General features: G+C 36.3%; 2 protein-coding genes across 4 annotated transcripts; both read left to right on the top strand.

Moving 5' to 3' along the window:
* The first annotated feature begins 243 nt into the window (after window positions 1-243).
* Window positions 244-3,989, top strand: LOC140890412 (glutathione S-transferase L3-like). The gene is made up of 10 exons (XM_073298177.1): window positions 244-382; window positions 573-644; window positions 1,460-1,520; window positions 1,654-1,740; window positions 2,432-2,530; window positions 2,628-2,733; window positions 2,828-2,904; window positions 3,059-3,166; window positions 3,574-3,654; window positions 3,768-3,989. Exons 1-10 carry the CDS (start codon window positions 372-374, stop codon window positions 3,777-3,779), a joined length of 714 nt encoding a protein of 237 aa, XP_073154278.1. The 5' UTR covers window positions 244-371; the 3' UTR covers window positions 3,780-3,989.
* A 4,861-nt stretch (window positions 3,990-8,850) lies between these two features.
* On the top strand, window positions 8,851-21,985 carry LOC140892305 (uncharacterized). Of its 3 annotated transcripts, none has more exons than XM_073301151.1 (18): window positions 8,855-9,063; window positions 9,786-9,855; window positions 10,175-10,843; window positions 10,934-11,113; window positions 11,551-11,664; window positions 12,222-12,280; window positions 18,151-18,232; window positions 18,309-18,360; window positions 18,448-18,540; window positions 18,650-18,733; window positions 18,810-19,234; window positions 19,478-19,539; window positions 19,732-19,801; window positions 20,010-20,090; window positions 20,181-20,282; window positions 20,826-20,950; window positions 21,044-21,131; window positions 21,655-21,985. In XM_073301151.1, exons 1-18 carry the CDS (start codon window positions 9,017-9,019, stop codon window positions 21,751-21,753), a joined length of 2,502 nt encoding a protein of 833 aa, XP_073157252.1. In that variant the 5' UTR covers window positions 8,855-9,016; the 3' UTR covers window positions 21,754-21,985. The 3 variants fall into 3 exon arrangements, 2 of the variants coding, with proteins under 2 accessions (XP_073157252.1, XP_073157253.1); XM_073301152.1 differs by having other exon boundaries at window positions 8,856-9,063; window positions 18,166-18,232; XR_012152799.1 differs by lacking the exons at window positions 21,044-21,131; window positions 21,655-21,985 and having other exon boundaries at window positions 8,851-9,063; window positions 20,168-20,282; window positions 20,826-20,872.
* The last annotated feature ends 927 nt before the right edge of the window (window positions 21,986-22,912 follow it).

Genomic DNA, 22,912 nt, shown 5'->3' with positions numbered 1-22,912 from the left:
ATATTTAAGTATAAACAACAAAACGAAAATCAAAATCTATCCATTAAATGGTAATACAGAATTGTATAATGAAACATGGTTTCAAAATGGTCAACTTGTAAAATTATAATTTCATAATATTAATATATAACTGTTACCTCATATTATTAGGATTTTTAAAATGCTTTTCTTTTCCCTCATATTATTAGTGTTTTTTAAATTCTTTTCTTTTCATGGAATAAATAAAGATTAATGGCATGAATAATGTGAATACAGTGCTCCACTTTCAAGCTTCAAGCGACGAATATGGATATATAAAATGAGGAATACGTTCCACACATCTCACCAAATTCTTCACCAGCAAACTCTCTTCTTGCCGATCTCCCGCGATTATGGCTTCCTTGTAAGCTCCCTCAACCCCTCATCCACTTTCCCATGAGTCAAAATCTATTAAATTTCACTTAAAAATAAGCTTTTTTTTTGTTGTTGTTTCATAAGTTCGTGTGTCGTTAGCTCAGAGATTTCTGGGGTATTGCTATTTTGGTGTTTACATATTGGATATGTTGCTAAAAGGGTTGTGAAAATTTCAATAGTGTGCCAGAGATTCTTCCTCCAATCTTGGAACCAACTGCTGATCCGCCTCCACTTTTTGATGGAACCATTAGGTACTGTTTAACTCTGTCTTTCTTTCTCTGCTGTGTATTTGTTTGTAAATTTGTGTTCTAGTTTGTGGATCTTTCGATTTTCGATCTGATAAAATTGATTTTTGGCCTAGTCCGTGCATCATTCTTGTTGTTGAGTTATTGTTTGCTCCTATTCTGGTTGAAATGCGCTTTTTCACTCGTGTCAAAGTAGCGATTAATGGATATTTCTCTGTTATTCATGTGTATAATTTACAAAAAGTCAACGAATGGTTTTAGTACAGTAATGAGTTATACTTGAATTTAAATAAAACCATCAAAATATCATATAAATGTGCCAAAATAGTTGGACATTCGATCACATCATTGGACGAGATGGAGCTTTTGGCAGTTTTTTCACATGGGTTTTTGCTGGGGAATTCTGGATATGTTTTTGTATCGAGGAAGGTTATAGATTTTTTATTGGAGGTTATATTTCGAACTATCCCGGTTTTGCGGATATTTTTTCTCTAGTTGTTGTGATCAATGAATTAAGATCCAGGAAGAAAAAAATACATTCTGACTTGATCAATGAAGGAGAAGGTCTATAGAGTTGGTAAAAGTTTTATGTAATTTTCCTAAATACTGAAGGATTAACTCTGACTTACCGACTGGTGAGCAAGTAAAGGAAAACAACATTAATGGTTTAGTGAACATTTCGGCTAACTGGTGTTGAGAAGATAGGTAAGATTTTTCCACTTGCACATTTTTACCCGTAAATTCGCTGGTGATGCTCCCCGAATTCTGAGTTTTTTTACTTTATGATCTTGATATTTTTGAGCTTGGTTTTATTATGTAAGGTTGTATGTCAATTACGAGTGCCCATTTTGCCAGCGTGTGTGGATTGTGAGGAATATCAAGGTTAGCTGATCAATCTTTGCTCTGCTATGTCCTCATTCTCGTTTATCTGTTGTTCCTTTTCTAGATGTGCAGAAGATAAAACAAGCTTTGCGGAAAATAATAATTATGTTTGCTGCTGATTTTTGTTATTCAGGGTTTACAAGACAAGATTAAATTGGTCGCTATTCACCTTCAAGACAAACCTGCTTGGTACAAGGAGAAAGTATATCCTGAAAATAAGGTAATTTTGTCTTCTTTGAGTGCAGTACTGAATACGCTAGGACTAAACATCCCAGAAAACTAATTTATCTAGGTTGAATATATTATTAGGTTTCATCACTTACATTTGCAATGCTCCATGTTTTATGATTACAGATTTGATCCCTCGGCTAATCAATGTTGGACAATTTTTATCTCATCATGACCTTAGTTTAAATCCTGATGGCAATACATTTTCGGGGTTGAATTTGAGCATTTTAAATGTGGTTGGGCTTTTCTTATGAAGCAAATTTTGGACATATTTCTACTGTGCAACTCATTCTAACAATCATCTCAATTAAGGTTAAAAATAATTTTGTTGTTTGTGAAATATGACGGACACGATTCACTTAACTTGTAAACTTTTTATGGACCAAAAGCAGGTGCATGAATCCAAATTTTCTGTCAGCAACATACAAAATATGCGAATTTTACCGCTATGAATTAAATATGTAATGCCAATGTTGACAACAGTAGAAATCAAATTTGTTCCCCTCACAACATTGAGGATCAACTTTGTTTTTGATCAAAGGGTATCTTAAATTTGAGAGTCGCTTCATGACATATTATTGTCTCCTAAGTTCTACCCGCCAAAGGCTATATATTAAAAGGTTAAACTTCGGTTCTTTGAAGTTTTGTTTGCCTTTATCTTGTTCTTCACTTGTCCTTTTTAGGTTCCAGCATTGGAGCACAATGGCAAAGTCATTGGAGAAAGTTTGGATTTGATAAAATACATAGATACTAGCTTTGAAGGACCATCTTTGGTCCCCGATGTATGTTGCAAAATTTAACGTGCCTTTTGTATTGCACTCTCCGCTACTTCCTTTTTTGTGCTGATTCGTTTTGAAAATGTTAAATTACATATTTTAGGATCACAACAAGCAGAACTTCGCTGAAGAGATGATGAGTTACTTGGACACTTTTTTGAAAAATGTGTTCACCTCATTCAGAGGAAATCAGCCTGGGGAAGAAGCTGGTGAGCTTCAACTTTGTGCAATTTACTTCACAGCCTGATATCTGGTTTTGCTAATAGGAAGACATAGTTTTACCATATCTACTACGACTTTCAGGTGGTGAATTCGATTATTTGGAAAAATCTCTTGAAAAATTTGATGATGGACCGTTCTTTCTTGGTCAATTCAGTCAGGTTAGTGAGTTCTTGGCATAGCAATCTCCACTCTTAAAAGGAAAATGTTTCTAATATGTTGGTTTTGCTCATTCTAGATCCTGGATTCGCCTCAGTTCATAGAAGCATGATTTCTGAGTTAATCCTCCGTGTGCTTTTCCTCGGTATGTTTCAGATGGATGCTGCTTATGTTCCATTTATTGAAAGGTTTCAGATCTTTTTACATGAAGTATGGAATTATGATATTACATCCGGCAGGCCAAAATTAGCTGCTTATATACAGGTACTTGATTCTATATCATAGTCAAATTGAGCTCCAGTAATGTTTTACTCAAGCTCCACTCAACTAGCAACCCTCTGATCAAACTCAAATTACAAGAGATGTGGCACGCATATGTTATTTGTATAGCTTATGAAACTTGAGTAGCGTTGTACCACCAATTATAATGTTTGGTACAACATGCAACACTCAATATTACGAGAAATAAATATCAAATGTGGCCAAGTTATGTCCAAGAGAGCAGTTGAGATTTAGTTAGTGAATTGTTTACACTCGAGCTCAGCTTGAGCTTCACTAGGCCACCAGTGAGCTACTCACAAACAGGTTGCCCACCCCGTCTACACATACGTTGGGGTGCAAAGTGGTTCTTGTGTTCAAAATCTCATAATCGGCAGCAAAATCTTGTGCAGGAGCTAAACAAGATCGGTGCTTATAAACACACAAAGTGTGATCCTGAATTTCTTATTAAGCTTTACAAAAGCCGATACATGGTACTTAACATTTTTCCCTAACAGTATTTCACTGACTTAACATTTCCTTCTAGCTTATGATGATTTTGGATGAAATAATACTGGTTCACGTGCATACTTTTCCTCCTTTGTAGACCTCGAGTTAAATAAGCATGGCGAAACGTCAGTCAGAATCTGTAACATGGTGGTGGTTGAATATTTTCTGAGAGTTATGACTTGTCATCTTTCAATATCGTCGACTCGTTTGTGATGTACTTAGATTAATGTGTTCAGTGTGTTGCTATTAGCCTGTATATGATTGCTGTTATTAGCAATATGTTTATGTGTTGTTTATGTTAAATGTACCTCATCTATTACCCTTGAAATTTTTATATATCTTACATATACTACTTCCAACATTAAAAAAAATTAATTTAAAAAATTTTATTCCAAAAATCTTAAAAGAATTCCAAATTTACCCTTTATTAATATTACTTATACAAATTATAATTTTTAATGTTTTTTAATTATTTTCTTGATAACTTTTCATATTTTAGTATTCAACAAAAAAATTTCTCAGCTGTGAATTGTTAGAACTCAATCGGGTTAGCGACTGAATTCTTGCTTTCTTGGTGTCTATGTAAGTTGACAAACAAGTGTGATGTGCGGAAAGATGTCAACGATTAGATTCTGAACATTGAGTGTAGGAATAAATGCGAGACTGAATGAATGAAGTAAACTGAAAGAAAAATACAGCCAAATGTTTCTGGATGTTCGGAGATTTCAAAGATTCTTACGTCTCCTATTCTTCCTCCTCGGAAGGATATCATTTAAAGACTTTGAATTTTACAACAACTTGCAAAACTCTACTCCAAAACTAGGACTTATACACAATCGCCTATCTCAGAACTCCTAGTTACAACAACACAAAATACAGTCCTCGACTGAATATGACACAACAAGATTACAACTCATTTACAAGTGAACAAATTGATCTTTCAATGATCGAATAAAATCTTGAGTGTGTGCTTCGTGTTTTTTGATCAGTTTAGCTTGAAATACTTTGAAAGCTGCTTGTACAATATAAGGGCAAAAAGAGAGAGTGTTCAAGAGAGGTTTCCTCAACTGATCGAAGTGTTATTTATAGGCTTGGGTGTCAACGGTTATAATTGTAAATATTCACTGAAAGCCTCAAGAACTTCCCGTTGCACTGTTTGTATATGTCATGTCAACATTTTCTGCAAAAAAGTACGCTCTGATTATGCGGCGGTCGTTGCAAAATGTCATTGTATGGATAACTTTATCCGCTGAGGTAAATTGAGTGAGTCAATCTGAATATTCTCTGAGTGATGGTTAAACCGATTGTGCGAACTCAGTTTTCTGACGATGAAGTTGAGTGGCAAAAAAGTAGACTGAGAATAGTAGGATAAATAGCAGTTGATCCACTTGGGTACTCAGTCTGGATAGATAAACTGCTTGTAAGCTTTAATCAGTTGATTGCGCGAGCAGTTTACTAAGCCACTTTCAATTTTACGAAGTTATCAGTTTAGCGATTTGATTGTTCAGTTTAGCTCTGCGATTGCAAAACACCGAAACTTAAAATCTTCAACTAAAATCTCCAACAATTTCTCCCTTTTCGATGTTTGACAAAACTTAGGTTCATCAAGACATAACTTCAGTTTTGTTTTTCTTTTATCCGAGGTAAATGACCGCTTAATTCAGTATCAACTAGCAAGTGCACTAGGTCAAGTAATATTAAAATGGACAGAGAGTCCAAGTATCGATCTCACATAGACTGTTGTCAATTCTCAAGATTTAATTATTTTACTTAATCTAGACAAAATCAATAAGAGCAATTTGATTTAAATAAAATAAGAATTTAAAATAAAAACTGGTTAAGAAATAAGAATTAAAATATCTGAAGATAAAAATAATTAAAACGAGACAACCAAGACACACGTAGGTACCGAACAAATCATATAACAAGTAGTCGATGCAGGACTCAGATTTAATCTTAACTTACGGGAATTCTCCTATCTTGTTCAAAGGACTATTTCTAGAACAATCAAACCTATTCAAATATTGATGAACTAATCTTTCGTAATTCTAATCAAATTTGAATGCATTAAATATTTATGAAAATTCAGTTTACACCCAAACCGCACATTGAAACCGAATTCTATTTCTAGTCGATTTTACCATGTGTTAATTATCAGAGTGATCAAAATCAATTTCTCCTCTGTCGACTTGGAATCGATTAACATGCAAACAAATAGTTGCCGCCTCCTCTGTATTGTCTGCGCTCTGGAACTTTGGAACCCTCTAAAATATGTTATATCTTGTATATATATGGTCCGAAATGCCTACCAGTTAATTTCCTTCACAAAATAGGACTTTTCGGAACACATCTGACCCCGAAACACGCGCGCGCGCAGCACATAAAAACTGAGGTCTGGAACTCCGACTCACGCGCGCGCGAGCTTGATTCTCGCGCGCGCAGTACAAATTTTCTACATCGAGCGACGATTTTCAAAAATTCATATCTCAAGATCTAGCCGTCGGATCGGGCTGAAATTTGGACAGCAGCTTCAAAACATCTTGAACTTTAATCGGATTGGTGGAGATCGGATTTGGATTTTCCTAAAATTAAATTTGATTTTTTGAACAAAGCTGCTCCGTAATTCACTCTTCAACAATTCATTTTCCTACAAAATCAACCCGAGGAGTGAAATACACACACATGCACTAAAATATATAAAAACACATAAAAATAATATTAATGCACACAAAATAGACATAAACCTATCACAAAATAATGCATACAAAATGCATTTATCAGTAAACTATTAAGGTAAACTGATAAGCTAATAAACTGAAACTTTTCTCTATTTCCCCCTTCTTGACAAACACAATAAATAGAAGAAATGAACAAGCTTTTCCAAAAGGCTGATATCATTAAATAACAATTAGTACTTGTGTTTTTACTATAAAAACAATTATAGTTTATCTAATAGACCGATTATTTTATGTATGTGGCTTGTTGTTTCACAATTTTGAATTGTTAAACTACACCAATGACGATTCTCGATTTCGGAGCGTGACACATAAACCCTCATGATTTTGCTTTTGGACTTCACCCAAAAGACCTAATAGCAGTGGAGATATCATTTCATATATTATCCTATGATCTTTATCTTGATCTTCTAATGTGAGAATTTGGTTGAATATCCAATAATCCTCCCCTCAAACGAATTTCAGCATTATTCCGATGGTCCGGGCCTCCCCTCAAACTTATACGTTCTCCAATCGAGGCCACTCCTCTTCATTGCATTGAGCACACGCCTTACATGAAATACCGAGAGCATTACCGCCTCGAGAGCTTAATTATCACAGATTTTACCGGGAGCCCTCACCTCCTTCGTTTAAGTCTCCGAGGGTTCCTCCCACATGGCTTGATCTAGACCATGACCTGTTTTCCCACGTACGGCGCCATTTGTAATGTAATGGAACTTGCATATCTCCACAATGGTATGATATTGTCCACTTTGGGCCTAACCCTCATGGATTTGCTTTTGGATTTCACCCAAAAGGCCTCATACCAATGAAGATATATTAACCTATGATCTTTATCTTGATCTTTCAATGTTAGACTTTGGTATCGTTCCAAACAATCCTTCCTTCAAACGAAGTCCCGCCATTATTCAGATTGTCCGGACCTCCCCTCAATCCATGCTCCAATCGAGGTCACTCCTCGTCACTGCGTTGGGACACACGCCTTACATAAAATACCGGGAGCATCAGTCTCTTGAGATCTTATCACGGATTTTACCGGGAGCCTTTACCTCATTCGTTTAAGTCTCCGAGGATTCCTCCCACATCGCTCGATCTAGACCATGGCCCTGATACCACTTGTTGAGCAACGGAACCGAGATATCTTCACAATGGAATGATATTATCCACTTTGAGCATAAACCCTCATGGTTTTGCTTTTGGACTTCACCCAAAAGAATACATATCAATGGATATATCATTCCATATATTAACCCATGATCTTTATCTTGATCTTCCAATGTGGGACTTTGGTTGAATACCCAACACAAGTATTGAAGAAAACGTCAATTGAAGAGAGTCCACTCACACAAAAGAGAGATGTATTTCATAGAATAGTTGAGTGAGAGTCTTTGCACAAAGACATTAAAGAATGTATAATCTTTGTATTTGGTTGTGAAACTTATTGTCCAACCATAGTTAAGAGATGCTTGAAGTTTCGATTTAGTCGATGTGTAAGTCCTAAAGTTGAAGTGAGTTGTTAGAAAGAGTTATAAAACCAAAGTATTCTAGTGAAATCATTCCGACAACGGAAGAAGCGGAGATTAACAACCGGAATAAGCGGAGATTTAGAAGGATTTGACCTTCGAACTTTCATAAACAAATTCATGCCTCTTTCTTTCATCGCATTTACTTATTTCTACTGTTTTTGGATTATTTTTTGAAGCATTTTATGTGTTATTTAAAATACCAAAATTTTGCATACAAAGTGTGATAAAATATTTCAATTAAAATGTTTTTTTTTATTTTAAATTGCAATCTTTTTAAACGATTTCCAAAATGCTTAATCGATTTTTTATAGGGTTATGTTGAGTGTCTTCTGCTTGATTTTATAACCAAACTCAATATAGTCTATTGGTGCTTGGTTCATTTATGAACATTTCAAGAACGAGCTATTGTAGGTCAAAATATTTTAAAAGTGTGTATTCACTCTTCTACACACACCTTTTCGATCCCAACAATTAATATACTAATATTAGAATTTTAAAATTTGAAATCCTTTAATTTCTTGATTTGAGTCACCCGAACTAAAATTCTCTAAAATTAATAAAAAAAATTATAAAAATAAGGCCACCCGAGCTAAATATGTGGATCTATCATTATGTATGACATATTTTTTGATCTACTTATAAAAAAATATTATTTTTCATGTTAAATAAAATGTGATTAATGGTTCATGAATATAGGTGAGACTTATTCATGAAATAAATAGTTTAAACTAGTGTTGTTAGAATAGTCAACACATAATATAATGATTAAAATTTAAAATAATAATAATGTGGACCTACCTGTCCAAAGCAATATGACCCATCTCATTTAATACATGTTCATCAATCCATATAACGGGGCTGTCACCGACACAGTCACATGCCAGTATTTTTACCGGCCGGTAACTTGAGCATTTACCCCGCGCTAAGCAACATGCACGTGATCCCCCGGTTCGCGGTCAACTATACATACACGTGACCAAATCTATGCAGAGAAATTATGGGAAATCCAGCTCTCTGTTGAGCTACTATCCAGGAGAAGCCATTCCATTCTCCGATAAACGCTGATCCAATCTCCGCCGCCGCAGATGACGGTCAAAGGCTCCCAAGTTTTCCTCAACTACGAGCCTAAACGGTAATAACTGTGACACCTGCGCATAAACTCGAGATTTCCGCTAGTGTTTTTGGCTGTTATTGTTTTGACGCACGGCGGATTCTTTGATTTCTGAGCTTAACACGTGTAGATATGGTCGATGTTTTGTGGAATTCAGTGAGGGAGAGCTTGGGTTGTGACGTTAGGATCCGAAATTCGAGGAATTTTTCTTCTTCTGATTAATGATGAGCTACCGAGTTAACTCATTTTGCCAAGTTTTACTCACGAATCAGGATACGTAGTTGATTGATTGGAGTTATCGTACATTTGATTGAGAGTCACACCATTAGATCGCCTTCCTTTTTGAATAAATGATCATTGTTTTTGTTTTTTTTTTTCTTCTTCTTTTAGGGGATTTTGTGGTAGCTATAGTGACACAAGTATTTTAGTATCTTAGAATTGAGGTGTATTAGGAATTTTGACACAAAAAAATGAATGGAATCTGATTTAACCCAAAAGAACATCGATATGGGAGGTGTAATTGGGTATCTTATGAATTATGTTGTTGTCCTTGTTGAGTAAGCGTACATTGCAAGATGATTCCAGGTAATTTCAGTAACAATATCTTGTTTTACAGATATAGCTTTTCGTTCAACTTTCTTGTCTGTTTATAGAAGCTTCATTATGGAGATGCAATATTACTACATTTCAGATACTGAATGGATTTGTGATTCTTGGTGTTGCAAAATCTGAAATTATTACAGGGATACATATGGATTTACTGTGAGACCTCAACATCTTCATAGATATCGAGAGTACGCTGATATTTACCGGGTAATTGCTACTTCTACGCCATATTCAATTATACTTTACGTACTTTATTCAATGATGGGGTCTCTTGCTTATCCTTTGTCCCTTTATTTGATCCCTTCTCTGATGAATCTGAAAATTTATAGGTTAGCAAACTTCTGTTGTCTATCTCTCGATGTTCCAATTATGTCATTCTCTTCTTTCTCCCTAAAATGAACTTAAATTTGGCTTTTTGAAAAACAGAGGGTAGGGCGAGCATACATACTTTTTTTCTGATCAAAATAAAGAAGAATTATAAAAAAGTGTATGCCTATCTGGTTTAGATTGACTCAAAAACTTTCAGGAAGAAGAAGAAGAGAGATTGCAGAAGTGGAGGGATTTTCTCAAGGAGCTACCACAGCCTACGAGTGCACAAGATTTTGACCAAGATAATAATAAGCTTGGGTTTTCGGACATTTCAAAGCTGCCATACGAACCTGCTCATGCTCTGTCATTGGATGAAGAAGGGAGGGATTTAACTGAGGAAAGGCTTGGTGGTCATGAAGCTCAGCAAACTGAGCCTGTTGAAGGGTTGAGTGGAGAAGGGGATGATTCAAGTGAAAAGAGGTATATTTCTTGCGCTCAGGAGGAAAGTGTTGGCACCAATGAAGCTCCAACGACCCAACACCCAAAATCTTGTGACGTGCAGACATGGGCTAAAATTAACCCATCTCTGAGTTCTATTGAACAAATGACTAGCATACGTATAAAGAAGAGGAAAAACATTAAGGATAAAACTGTAAGATCCCATGATAAGCTTCAATCAATTGCTGAGCCTCGGTCCTCGAGAGAAGATTCTGAAGATAATGAAGATGATGTATTCTACGACAATGAGATAGTTGATGATAGTCCAAATGCTTCTGAAGTAAACACTTTTGCTGGTGATAAAATGTCCTCGGAACCTTTCTTCCCTTGGAAAGAAGAACTAGAGTTTCTTGTTCGTGGAGGAGTGCCAAAGGATCTACGAGGAGAGGTGTGGTCCTGGATTACCATGGGAAGAAATTATTGCAATTCCCCTGTCGGACATTGAAGTTTCTTCTGTGTTTTCTTTTTAATGTGGCAGGTTTGGCAAGCCTTTGTTGGTGTCAAAACACGTCGAGTGGAAAGATATTACCAGGATTTGTTGGCTAATGATATTGAAGCTAATCAAGAGCACAATAATTTTCTGTCAGGCAATGAAAAAACACAACAAAATGGGAAGAGATTTGATTCACCAGATAAATGGAAAAAGCAGATTGAGAAGGTCATTAGATGCATGGCTTCAATCTTTTTAATTTGTAGGTGCTACTTCTTTTAGGGTTCATCTTGGGTGATTGTCTAAAATGCTATGTTAAATAATCGTTGTTCAATTGTCATTTTTATCTTGCACGATTAATTGCATGTTCGTGAGTGGCCTTGAGCTTCTTGATATTCCATTCAACAGATAATCTTCATATTGCTTCTTGTTGATAGAATATCTTTCACTGTGAATGACCATCTGCCTGATTGATAGTCATACTTTTTCACTTGTTGTACAACTCTTCTTTTGTCAGTCTCCTGGTTTTTGCCATTGATTTCCTTCCTCTCATTATGTTCACATTTACTAAAATGCCCCTACATGTCATATTATACCCAAGGATATTTGGTTTTGAAATTTATCAAGACCTCTCAACAAACTAAATAATTGTCGACTTGTTGCAGGATCTTCCCAGGACATTTCCAGGGCATCCTGCCTTAAATGAGAAAGGAAGAAATTCACTCAGGCGAGTTCTTATGGCATACGCGAGGCATAATCCTTCTGTTGGATACTGCCAGGTAAGGAATTTCTTGTTTTCCTTTTCTTTTTCAGTCTTTTCATTCCTCTGGTCTAATCTTGGATATTGCAGTTTACTATAAAGCTTGAAGCATTGAGGATAAACTACAAACCAGGATCTTTTCATTCAATTGGCTAAATTTCCCACTGGAAGCAAGAATATCCAGCAGTTAGGCTGATGGCTTAGAAAGTGAAATTTGCATCAATTATGCACGAAATTGTTTAAGAATGCATTGACCATTCTTGGGTAGTGTGACAAAGGAAGTTGCAAACCATAGACTATAGTTTATTACTTTGGTAGTGAAAAGTTTCACGCATTGCTGGAAGCTGGAAAATACAAGGAAATTGTCCAGGCATTATTATTTTTTGAAACTTAAATGGAAAGAGAGGATAATTTAGCTATATAAGCAAATACAACTTGCAGCTGTAGGAAACTGGACTCTTACTTCAATATCCATTTGATGACAACAGTTCATGCTATCTCATGCTCTCTTGTTGAACTATATTGATACATAAATTCCTAACATTTTATCCTTTTTTTTATTCAACCTACACGCAGGCAATGAATTTCTTTGCTGGTTTGTTACTTCTAATGATGCCCGAGGAAAATGCCTTTTGGTAAGTTTCAAACTTCACCTAGCAACCCCTTGTTTGAACCCACATTGCTTTCTTAACAAATTTGTGAGGATAACCACTGGAAGGAAACATCAATTAGTGTCAAGTTTTGTGTGTAATTGACATTCTTACTTCTGAATTTTCCTTTATTTCAATCATGTAGTCAATTCGGTATTTGTTAGGTGGCTCATTTACTTTAGGAAACATAAAATATGAAAAATGACTTGAATCACTTTTTTCTGAGTCCCAGATACTTTTACAATATAAATTGAACTTCGCGCCATTAACTCATTGCCATGCAAAAAGGATTGTTACTTCTGTTCTTTTGTATTAGTCTAGTTCAGATTCACATATTTGGATGACGTGACACTTTTTGCTCTTTGCCCTTGGACAGCATGCCATTGAAACCTTGGCAACTCAAAATCAAAGCCAACATTCTTGCAAAATTATTTCAGCAGCAGATCATTTGTCATTTAGCATATGAAATAATGTCTTTTCCATGGCTATAAAAACCAGTGTGCTTAGTGGGTTTTCTTTTTTTTTTTTTTTGATCAGAAACAGAAATATTATTAATAGTAAAAATAGTTAAATTACAAATGTGGACCAGTGATCCACTAATCCTCAAAAGAGGTTCAAGTAAATCTAACTCAAAGCTAAATAGTGGGTTTTCTTTCTTCTTCTTTTTATTGGATCGATTCTTTGTTCTTTTTTCTTCTACAATAATCCATCCGGTAATAATTTATAGCAGTTGGCATCTGACTTATCCTAGATTTTTAAATGAAAATTGTGTAAATATTTTATAAATTCTATGTTTTATGAGAATGCTCACAAATCTGCCTCCACTTAACACCAGATGGCCAAAGGGGGTGGAGCTTTATTGCTTTGCGGTTTTCTACACAGTTAGTTGTGTCGCATTATCTTTTAGGGAAGCTGACAGTTAGTTGTCTCCATGTTTCTTTGCCTCAAACATTGAATGCTTCAGATTTTACTGACATATTTTATGAATATCTCTGTCTTTTATTTGTTTACCACTTGTTTATTCTGAGTCTTTATTTGTTGACCACTCTTGTGTTCTCTACCTTGTTTTCTCTCCACTTGGTTACATTAGACAACAATATACTGTTAGTTGTAAGCTATATTAAATTTCAAAAACACACTATTGCCGCTAAACCTTATCATTTTCTTTTTAGAAAAATAAGAACAGCTGCATTGCTGTTTACATGTATATCTCTGCAGAGGTGTGGGTTGGTTGAATACTTTTGTGTTGATTATCGAGTATGAATGTGAAGATTTGATGACTCTTGAAGCTTTACTATTTTATTAGGACTCTATACACTTTATTTTGATTAGGATTCTATATATTCTATTTTCATTAGGACTCTATATTAATTATATCGTATAAATAGATGATAGATTGCATAATAAAATTATTCTTTTGGCTTTCTCAATTCCTTGCTTCACGTTATATTCTCCAAAATATCCAACAAATTGGTATCAAAGCCGCGTTCTTGAGAGATCTGTGAGATCAAATTTTCATAATGAATTCAGAAAATTCTTTCACCACAATTCCACCTCCTGTATTTGATGAAACAAATTATCAAGTATGGGCTGTTAGAATGGAAGCATATCTAGATGCCAACGATCTATGGGAAGCCGTTGAACGAGAATATGATGTTTCAGATCTGCCTGAAAACCCAACGATGGCACAAATCAAAAATCAAAAGGAGAAGAAGCAAAAAAAATCAAAAGCAAAGGCCATCCTATTTACAGCAGTCTCTTCCTCTGTTTTCACCAGATCATGACATTGAAAACAGCCAAGGAAATCTGGGATTTTTTGAAAAAAGAATACGAAGGAAGCGAAAGGATCAAAGGAATGCAAGTGCTGAATTTGCTTCGAGAATTTAAGATGCAAAGGATGAAAGAATCAGAAACGATCAAGGAATATTCTGAGAAGCTTCTTAGTATTGTCAACAAAATCAGATTACTCGGTACTGACTTTTCTGATTCTAGAATTGTTCAAAAGATCATCGTCACAATTCCGGAAAAGTTTGAAGCTACAATCTCATCCTTGGAAAATTCGAAGGATATGTCAAGTATTACCTTGGCAGAACTGTTGAATGCACTACTGGCACAAGAACAAAGAAGGCTTATGAGGCAAGAAGCATATGCAGATGGAGCTTTACAAGCCAAATCACACTACAATTTTGGTGGCAAGAACAAGAAAAAACAGTACAATAATAACAAGCCTAAAGGATATGCAAGCAACAGTAAAAACAACCACAATATCAATACTCAAGTCTTTCCACCCTGCCCCAATTGCAAAAAAACCAATCATCCACATAGTAAGTGTTGGTGGAGTCCAGAAGCTAGATATCACAAGTGTGGTCAGTTAGGGCATGTGGAAAGGATATGCAAGAGTCAACAACAACCAGGAGAAGCAAAGGTTATCGAGGATCAACCTCAAGAGGAGCAGTTGTTTGTGGTATCATGCTTTGCCACCAGCAGCTTCACAGAAAGTTGGCTAATAGATAGTGGTTGTGCAAACCACATGACCTATGATCGAGCTCTTTTCAAAGTGCTAAACGAGACCGCTGTTTCGAAAGTAAGAATTGGAAACGGAGCATATATTGGAGTGAAAGGCAAAGGAACTGTAGCAATTGAAGGACACTCAGGTTTCAAGTTAATTTCTGATGTTTTATATGTACCTGAAGTTAATCAGAACCTTTTGAGTGTTACTCAACTGTTGGAGAAAGGATATAAAGTGTTTTTTGAAGATAGAAATTGTGTGATCAAAGATGCTAAAGATATAGAGATATTTAAAGTCAAAATGCGAGGTAAAAGTTTTGCTCTAGATTTAACGAATGAGGAACAAGCTGCCGTACTCAAAGCTGAAAGCAATACCGTACTTTGGCACAAGAGATTGGGGCATTTTCACCATGTTGCTGTATTTTCAATGAATAAGAACAATATGGTGAAAGGTTTACCACAATTGAATGAAAAACTCCCTGCGTGTGTTGCTTGTCAGTTTGGGAAACAAACGAGACTTCCTTTTCAACAAAGTAAAGCCTGGAGGGCTGCACTTAAGCTACAGTTAATCCACACAGATGTAGGAGGACCAATGAAAACGCCATCTTTAAATGGAAGTTTGTATTACATTGCTTTTATTGATGATTACTCAAGGATGTGTTGGATTTATTTCATGAAGTTTAAATCTGAAGTAGATGATATCTTTGGAAGGTTTAAGGCTTGGATTGAAACTCAAAGCAGTTGCAAAATGCTGATGATCAGATCCGACAATGGGACAGAATATACCTCTGAAAAATTTAATAAATTTTGTGAAGATGCCAGCATTAACCATCAATTGACAGCACCATACACTCCTCAGCAAAATGGTGTTGTGGATCGGAAAAATCGAACAATAATGGAGATGGCAAGGTGTTTGCTTCATGACAAAGAGCTGCCAAAGGAGTTTTGGGCTGAGGCAGCAAACACGTCTGTTTTTCTTCTAAACAGATTGCCAACCAGAGCTTTGCAAAATATGACTCCATTTGAAGCATGGTATGGCTACAAACCAAAGGTGTTTAATCTGAAGATATTTGGTTGTTTGTGTTTCTCTTACATTCCTCACGTTAAGAGAGACAAATTGGACAAAAAGGCAGAACCAGGAATCTTTGTAGGCTACAGCTTAACCTCAAAGGCCTACAGGATCTATCAACCTCAAAATAAGAAAGTGATTATTAGTAGAGATGTGCAATTCTTTGAGTCAAAAAAGTGGAGCTGAGAGGATGATAAGAAGCTTGAGGTTCCGGAGGAGAATGCTGATATAGATGATGAACCTGCTAGAGGAACTAGATTACTCTCTGACATTTATCAAAGGTGTAATGTTGCTGTTTTGGAACCTGCAGGGTATGAAGAAGCTGTAACTGATGAGAAATGGATACATGCCATGAAGGAAGAGCTGAAGATGATTGATAAAAACCAAACATGGGAGTTGTTGGACAGACCCAAGCACAAGAAAGCGATAGGCGTGAAGTGGGTTTACAGGACTAAACTAAATCCGGACGATTCTTTAAACAAGTACAAGACAAGACTTGTTGTCAAGGGATATGCCCAGATGTTCGGAGTAGATTTTTCAGAAACTTTTGCCCCTGTTGCTAGGATGGACACCATAAGAATGCTAATGGCTATTGCTGCACAAAAGGGTTGGATTATACACCAAATGGATGTTAAGTCCGCTTTTCTAAATGGATATTTGGAGGAAGAAATTTTTGTGAAGCAACCTGATGGATTTGCTTTACTAGGATAAGAAGAGAAGGTATATCGATTGAAAAAGGCCTTGTATGGTTTGAAACATGTACCAAGATCTTGGTACAGTAGAATTGATACGCACTTGGTGAACTTGGGCTTTGAAAAAAGTCTAAGTGAATCCACTTTATACATTAAGAAATCTGATGAAAAAGTACTTGTGGTATCCTTGTATGTCGATGATCTACTTGTCACTGGAAGTAGCAAGGCATTAATTGAAAAGTTCAAAGAAGAGATGAAAGATGCCTTTGAAATGACAGATCTTGGGAGAATGACATTCTTCCTTGGTATGCAGGTGTATCAACTACAGAATGAAATATTTCTGTGTCAGCAAAAATATGCAAGGAAAGTTCTCAAGAAATTTAATATGGACGAGTGCAAGCCAACAGAAACACCAATGAACCAAAAGGAGAGGTTTTGCAAAGAAGATGGAGCTAGGAAAGTGGATGAAAGACTGTATAGAAGCTTGATCGGATGCCTCATGTATCAAACATCAACCAGACCAGATATAATGCACGCAGTAAGTTTGTTATCAAGGTATATGCATTGTGCTAGTGAAATTCATTTTCAAGCAGCGAAAAGAATTCTCCGATATATTAAAGGCACGCTTGATTATGGAATAAAGTTCAGCCAAGTCAAAAACTTCAAACTTCATGGATATTCAGACAGCGATTGGGCTGGATGTGCTGATGATATGAGAAGCACCTCAGGTTATTGTTTTAGTTTTGGTTCTGGAATTTTTTCATGGTGCAGTAAGAAGCAAGGAGTTATAGCACAGTCCACCGCAGAAGCAGAATATGTGTCTGCTTGTGCTGCTGTAAATCAATCACTTTGGATCAGGAAATTGCTGGCTGATTTGCATATGGAACCACTAGAAGGCACAGATTTAAATGTGGACAAGCTGCAATTTCTATTGCAAATAATCCAGTGTTCCATGGTAAAACAAAACATTTCAAAATAAAGTTTTATCTTTTGAGAGAAGTGCAAAAAGGAGGAGAAGTGCAACTGATCTATTGCAGAACAGAAGATCAACATGCTGACATTTTAACAAAGGCTCTTCCAAAAATCAGATTTGAATTTTTAAGGCAGGAACTTGGTGTGTGCAGCTTCCGAGCCAAGGAGGAGTGAAGATTTGATGACTCTTGAAGCTTTACTATTTTATTAGGACTCTATACACTTTATTTTGATTAGGATTCTATATATTCTATTTTCATTAGGACTCTATATTAATTATATTGTATAAATAGATGATAGATTGTACAATAAAATTATTCTTTTGGCTTTCTCAATTCCTTGCTTCACGTTATATTCTCCAAAATATCCAACAGAATGTGATATTGATTGTCGTATCTCGGTTGCTCTATATTATGTTATCCAAATGCTGTCTTGGCCAGATTCAGAAATTTGTTTCCTACGTAATTATTCAAATGTTGTTTAAATGATTAAGTGACTGAAAGCTAATGCAAACATTCTTTTTTTCTTTTCTTTAAATGAATGAGATCCTTTTTGATAACATGATTATTTATGAAGCAAACAGTATCAAATTAGCTAACTTATAAACTAGCTAGTTCCAAACCTTTCAGGACTTTGGTGGGTTTAATTGATGACTATTTTGAAGATTATTTCTCACAAGAAATGATTGAATCACAGGTCAGTATTTCAATTCTACGTAGGAAATATTTTATGCTCGTCCGAACCTCACATTTCTACTTATTCGTCATTTTAGGTTGACCAGCTTGTTTTTGAGGACTTGATGCGTGAAAAATTTCCCAAACTAGGTCTGTCTGATGCTATAATTTTTCTCTTCTTTGCTGCTATAATTATACTGAATTTATAAAGTACTTTATTGTTGTCATACTCTGCAGTCAATCATCTTGATTACTTGGGAGTGCAGGTCGCTTGGATATCAGGGCCCTGGTTCCTTTCAATTTTTGTAAATATGCTTCCCTGGGAAAGCGGTTCGGTCTTATGCAACTGACTACATTATTCAACGAAGTTGTACTTTGCATGCCCCATTGGTATTTTTGGCTACACATCATTAACAGTTACCCATTTTCTTGGCTTTAGTTCTTCGAGTGTGGGATGTACTTCTATTTGAAGGAAATCGTGTCATGCTATTTCGGACAGCACTTGCTTTGATGGACTTATATGGTAATATCACTAGCAATCTATCAACCAATGCTTCCACTAGGAGAACGGGTTGCATTATTCGTACCATGTTTTGCAGGTCCTGCTGTTGTTACAACCAAGGATGCAGGAGATGCTATCACATTATTGCAAACACTTGCTGGTTCTACCTTTGATAGTAGTCAACTTGTCTTGACTGCTTGCATGGGTTTCTTGACCGTAACTGAAGATAGACTGCTAGAACTCAGAGAGAAGCATCGGCCAGCGATACTTACAGCTGTTGAGGAAAGGACTAAAGTAGGTCGAATTTTTAAAGATCCTAAAGGTCTTGCGACAAAGTTGTATAGTTTTAAGCACAATCCTGAATTGATTGTAAAAGAAAGCAAGAATAAAGCTTGGCCCAGTGCCAAGAGAGTGGTAGGTGAAATGTCAGATGCAGAATCCCCTGCTAGAAACCTGGATGCTTTTCTAGAGGGCATAACCGTTGATTCTGAAATAGATTCTCTTCCGGATCATCAAGAACAGGTAGCTTACCATCCATTTGACTGTCCAATTAGAACTCCTATTTAGTTGTAGTAATCAGTTAAATGATATTTTTTTCCAACGTCTTATCCCTTTTGTTTATTTTATGGCCATCCATGTGCAATTCGATATTCTAGGTATCTCGTGGACATCAAAGAATTCAACAATTGAGTGTTTTTATGATCAATTACTAGACTTGATCAGGTCGCCCTTCTAGAGATTCAATTATTAATAGATTCTTTTCAGGTGGTCTGGTTGAAGGTTGAGCTGTGTAGATTGCTGGAGGAGAAGAGAACAGCTATGCTCAGGTTATTGATAGAAAAATATATATCCAAGTCCTTGAAACAGAATCCTCCAATTGAAATTTTATTTCCGTCATACTTGTTTGAGAGTTCATGACAAACCTGAACAGTTCGGTTGATATGAACTCCTTCAAAATTGCCTCTTCAAACGATACATACATCTGTATTTATCAATATAATGATGGTCATCTTTTTTAGGGCGGAAGAGTTGGAAGCTGCTCTTATGGAGATGGTCAAACAAGATAACAGAAGGGAATTGAGCGCAAGGGTATTTTAAAACTCTTCTGTATTTTACCTAGCAGCAATTTTTTCCTGATTCAGTAATACACATCACCTTGGTTAGTTGAGAATCATCTTCTATCCTTTTTTTTCCCCCCTATTTAGGCAACATTATCAATATATAGGAGACAGAAAATATAGATCTGGTTTAAAGTTTAGCCAAGTTTCGAACATGACCTAAATGTTATATCCTGAAGGTTGAACAATTGGAGCAAGAAATTGCTGAACTACGGCGAGCTCTGGCTGAGAAGAAAGAAGAGGAGCAAGCCATGCTTCAGGTTTTTTTCCCACTTTTTCATCTCAACTTATAGCTAGGTGGAATTGGTTGATCTCTTTTTCAATTTATATTTTCTAGCAATTTGTTTTAGGTTTTAATTAAAGTTGAGCAAGAACAGAAGGTGACTGAAGAAGCTCGGCTATTTGCTGAACAGGATTCAGCAGCTCAGAAATATGCAGTGCATGTCCTTCAGGTTCTGTTCATGACAGTAGTTGAATTTCAAATCTTCTGATTTTAACAGGTTAGAAATGTCGTGGGTGAGTAACCCTGCTTGACGCTACTTACTACCCATTTGTCCGTACTCTGCTACACAGACAAAGTTCTCTAGCAAAACTTTAGGCTTTTACCGTTTCTCTGTTTCCATAAATCTTGCATGCAGAGCCACGGTAAAAAAGAAGTTGCAAATGCAGGAACGTGTTTGTGAGTCTAGGTTTCAGTAAATGAAATACGACAAAGAAATTGTTTCATGCATTTTGTGTTCCATTTAATTAATTTTTACCAGCATATTGCTGATGAGCGGTCTTGTGGCAACAGAGGTATTGTGAGTACTGGGGCTTGCTGTAGACCTGTCAACTGATCTGAGATACTAATGATATATTAAGCTTATTCCTTTTTCTCCATAAGTTAGTATCTGCTGCAGGCAGAAGGCTAAGCATTGAATAATAAATTATGGTTCTCTGAGATGATTCATGGCTGATATTTGGGAAGGTGAATGCTTTTGATTTTGTTTATGCAGGAAAAGTATGAGAAGACCATGAACTCCCTTGCTGAGATGGAGAGGAGGGCTGTCATGGCAGAATCGATGCTGGAAGCTACATTGCAGTACGAATCAGGGCAAAGTAAAGCGTTGTCTTCCCCAAGGTGAGAGTAAACTACATAATTTGGAACATTCTTCCATAAAGTTTCACCTTTTATTGGAAAGATATATTTATTCCAAGGTGAAATGTATTATAGACCTGGGCGTGCAGAATCTCCGCACGATGTATCCACAAGGAAGACAGGTTTGCTCTCCTTTGGCCTCGGTTGGCGAGATCGGAATAAGGTATATAACTAGTTCTCGAATGATATGTAACTCTTCCTTTTACACTGTTCCTAAAGCCATGGGAAGTGGACGTATGTAGTCATAATGTTGAATACTCGATCAAATTTGAACCGGAGAGGGCCATGAACATACCATAAATCCACGAGTTCACAAGTCACTTTGATTAGAATTGGTTAGCAACGAACTCACGAATTTAAATGAGAAAGCAGTTGAATTGTAGTGTCGATGTCTGACTTATTTGAGGAGAAAGCAGATGAGCGTAGCATCTGTCTGGCTTGCTCAACATTAAAATGACTGACTCGCTCAACATTAAAAAGATGGTAGGGAAGAAAACCAAACATTTCTAAAAATTCACAAAACTGTGCGGGCTGTTTTTTGGCTTGTGGTTCATATATTATAACTAAACGTTGCGACATCAGTGGCATTGCATGTAACGTTTGGGGTTTATCTCCTTGTTTATGCTGAATCATTCGGATGTTCTCTGAGGGTTAAAGAGAAAATGATCGAGACTCTACTTTGACAGGGGACACCCAGTAATGCTGTGGCACCTACTGAAAGCAAAACAAGAAATGAGGCTACTGATTCGAGCAATGCAGACGACCACGCTGGTGTACAACAATAACGGGGACAATGAGAAATTTTCGGGGAAAAAGGGTGTGGCCTCGGCTGCCGGAGCGCTGCGGTGCTTGCTCAGCTCCATGTTCCCTTTCCAGTTGTATGTTGCAAAAAGAGGCGGCCTATTGTTCTCCCATTCAACCCGGACTGTTGTTTTGAATTACAATTGTTGATGTGCATAATTTACTTTGTAAACAGAAGATAGATTCTCTATATGATCATATTATTGGTTAATGATATGAACTTTTTGACCTAGAAATGACCTCGATTATTACTATTTCTCAAACGTGAGTAACGGACGTATCTCTATTAAACATAGTACATCATCTCATCTCTTGTGCTGAATTTAGGAACACAAAATTTTCCGTAATAATACGAAATTCTGTTTTGGGCGATTTTCAATTTAGACTATATGTCATTTTAATTTATGTTCCTATCATGCAAGGGTATTTTTTTTTTTTTTTGAAAATTTGTTACAAATTGTTAGGCCTCGAATTAAAGTTCCCGTATCAAAATTGGAACTGTAACATCATATGGACTATAAATGAGTTGAAGATTTCCATAAAAATGGAAGATCTCATGGATGATAGATGGTACCTGAAGGAGCCAAAAGAAACCTAAAGGAACTAGGGAACCAAAGTGGGAGAACTAGACTGAAGGAACTAATAACTCGGTACATCATGATGTGAAGTTTTTTTGAGTCTAAAACGAAGAGAGACGTCTGCTCATGACATCCCTTTGTGGTTTTGACGGTTTTTGACGATTCAAACAAATGTGTATCATCAAATGGACGTGTCTTATCATAGAAAATAATTCAGTCATTATAAATACTGAATCAATCATCATTCCAACATGACACGAACACACAATACAATCTGAGTGAGAAATAATTCTGCACACTATGATTGTGAGGCTACACTATCAAGGGCATATAACAATAACTATAATAGGAAGTCGAGACATATTGGATTGAGACATAGTCCAGTTAGAAAATTAATAACCGAGGGTGTCGTAACTGTGGACTATGTGAGGTCGAGTCTTAACTTGGCGGACCCTTTGACGAAAGACCTTGCAATGGATGTAGTTTTGAAAACGCCAAAGAAGATGAGACTGAAGCCAACTTTTTAATCATCAATAGTAGAGACCGAGCTCGAGCTTGAAACTCA

This window comes from Henckelia pumila, chromosome 3 (assembly GCF_033568475.1).
Source record: "Henckelia pumila isolate YLH828 chromosome 3, ASM3356847v2, whole genome shotgun sequence".
In the NCBI taxonomy this organism is placed as follows: Eukaryota; Viridiplantae; Streptophyta; class Magnoliopsida; order Lamiales; family Gesneriaceae; genus Henckelia; species Henckelia pumila.
The sequence above is the reverse complement of the archived record's forward strand: the minus strand, read 5'-3'. Positions and strand labels throughout refer to the sequence as shown.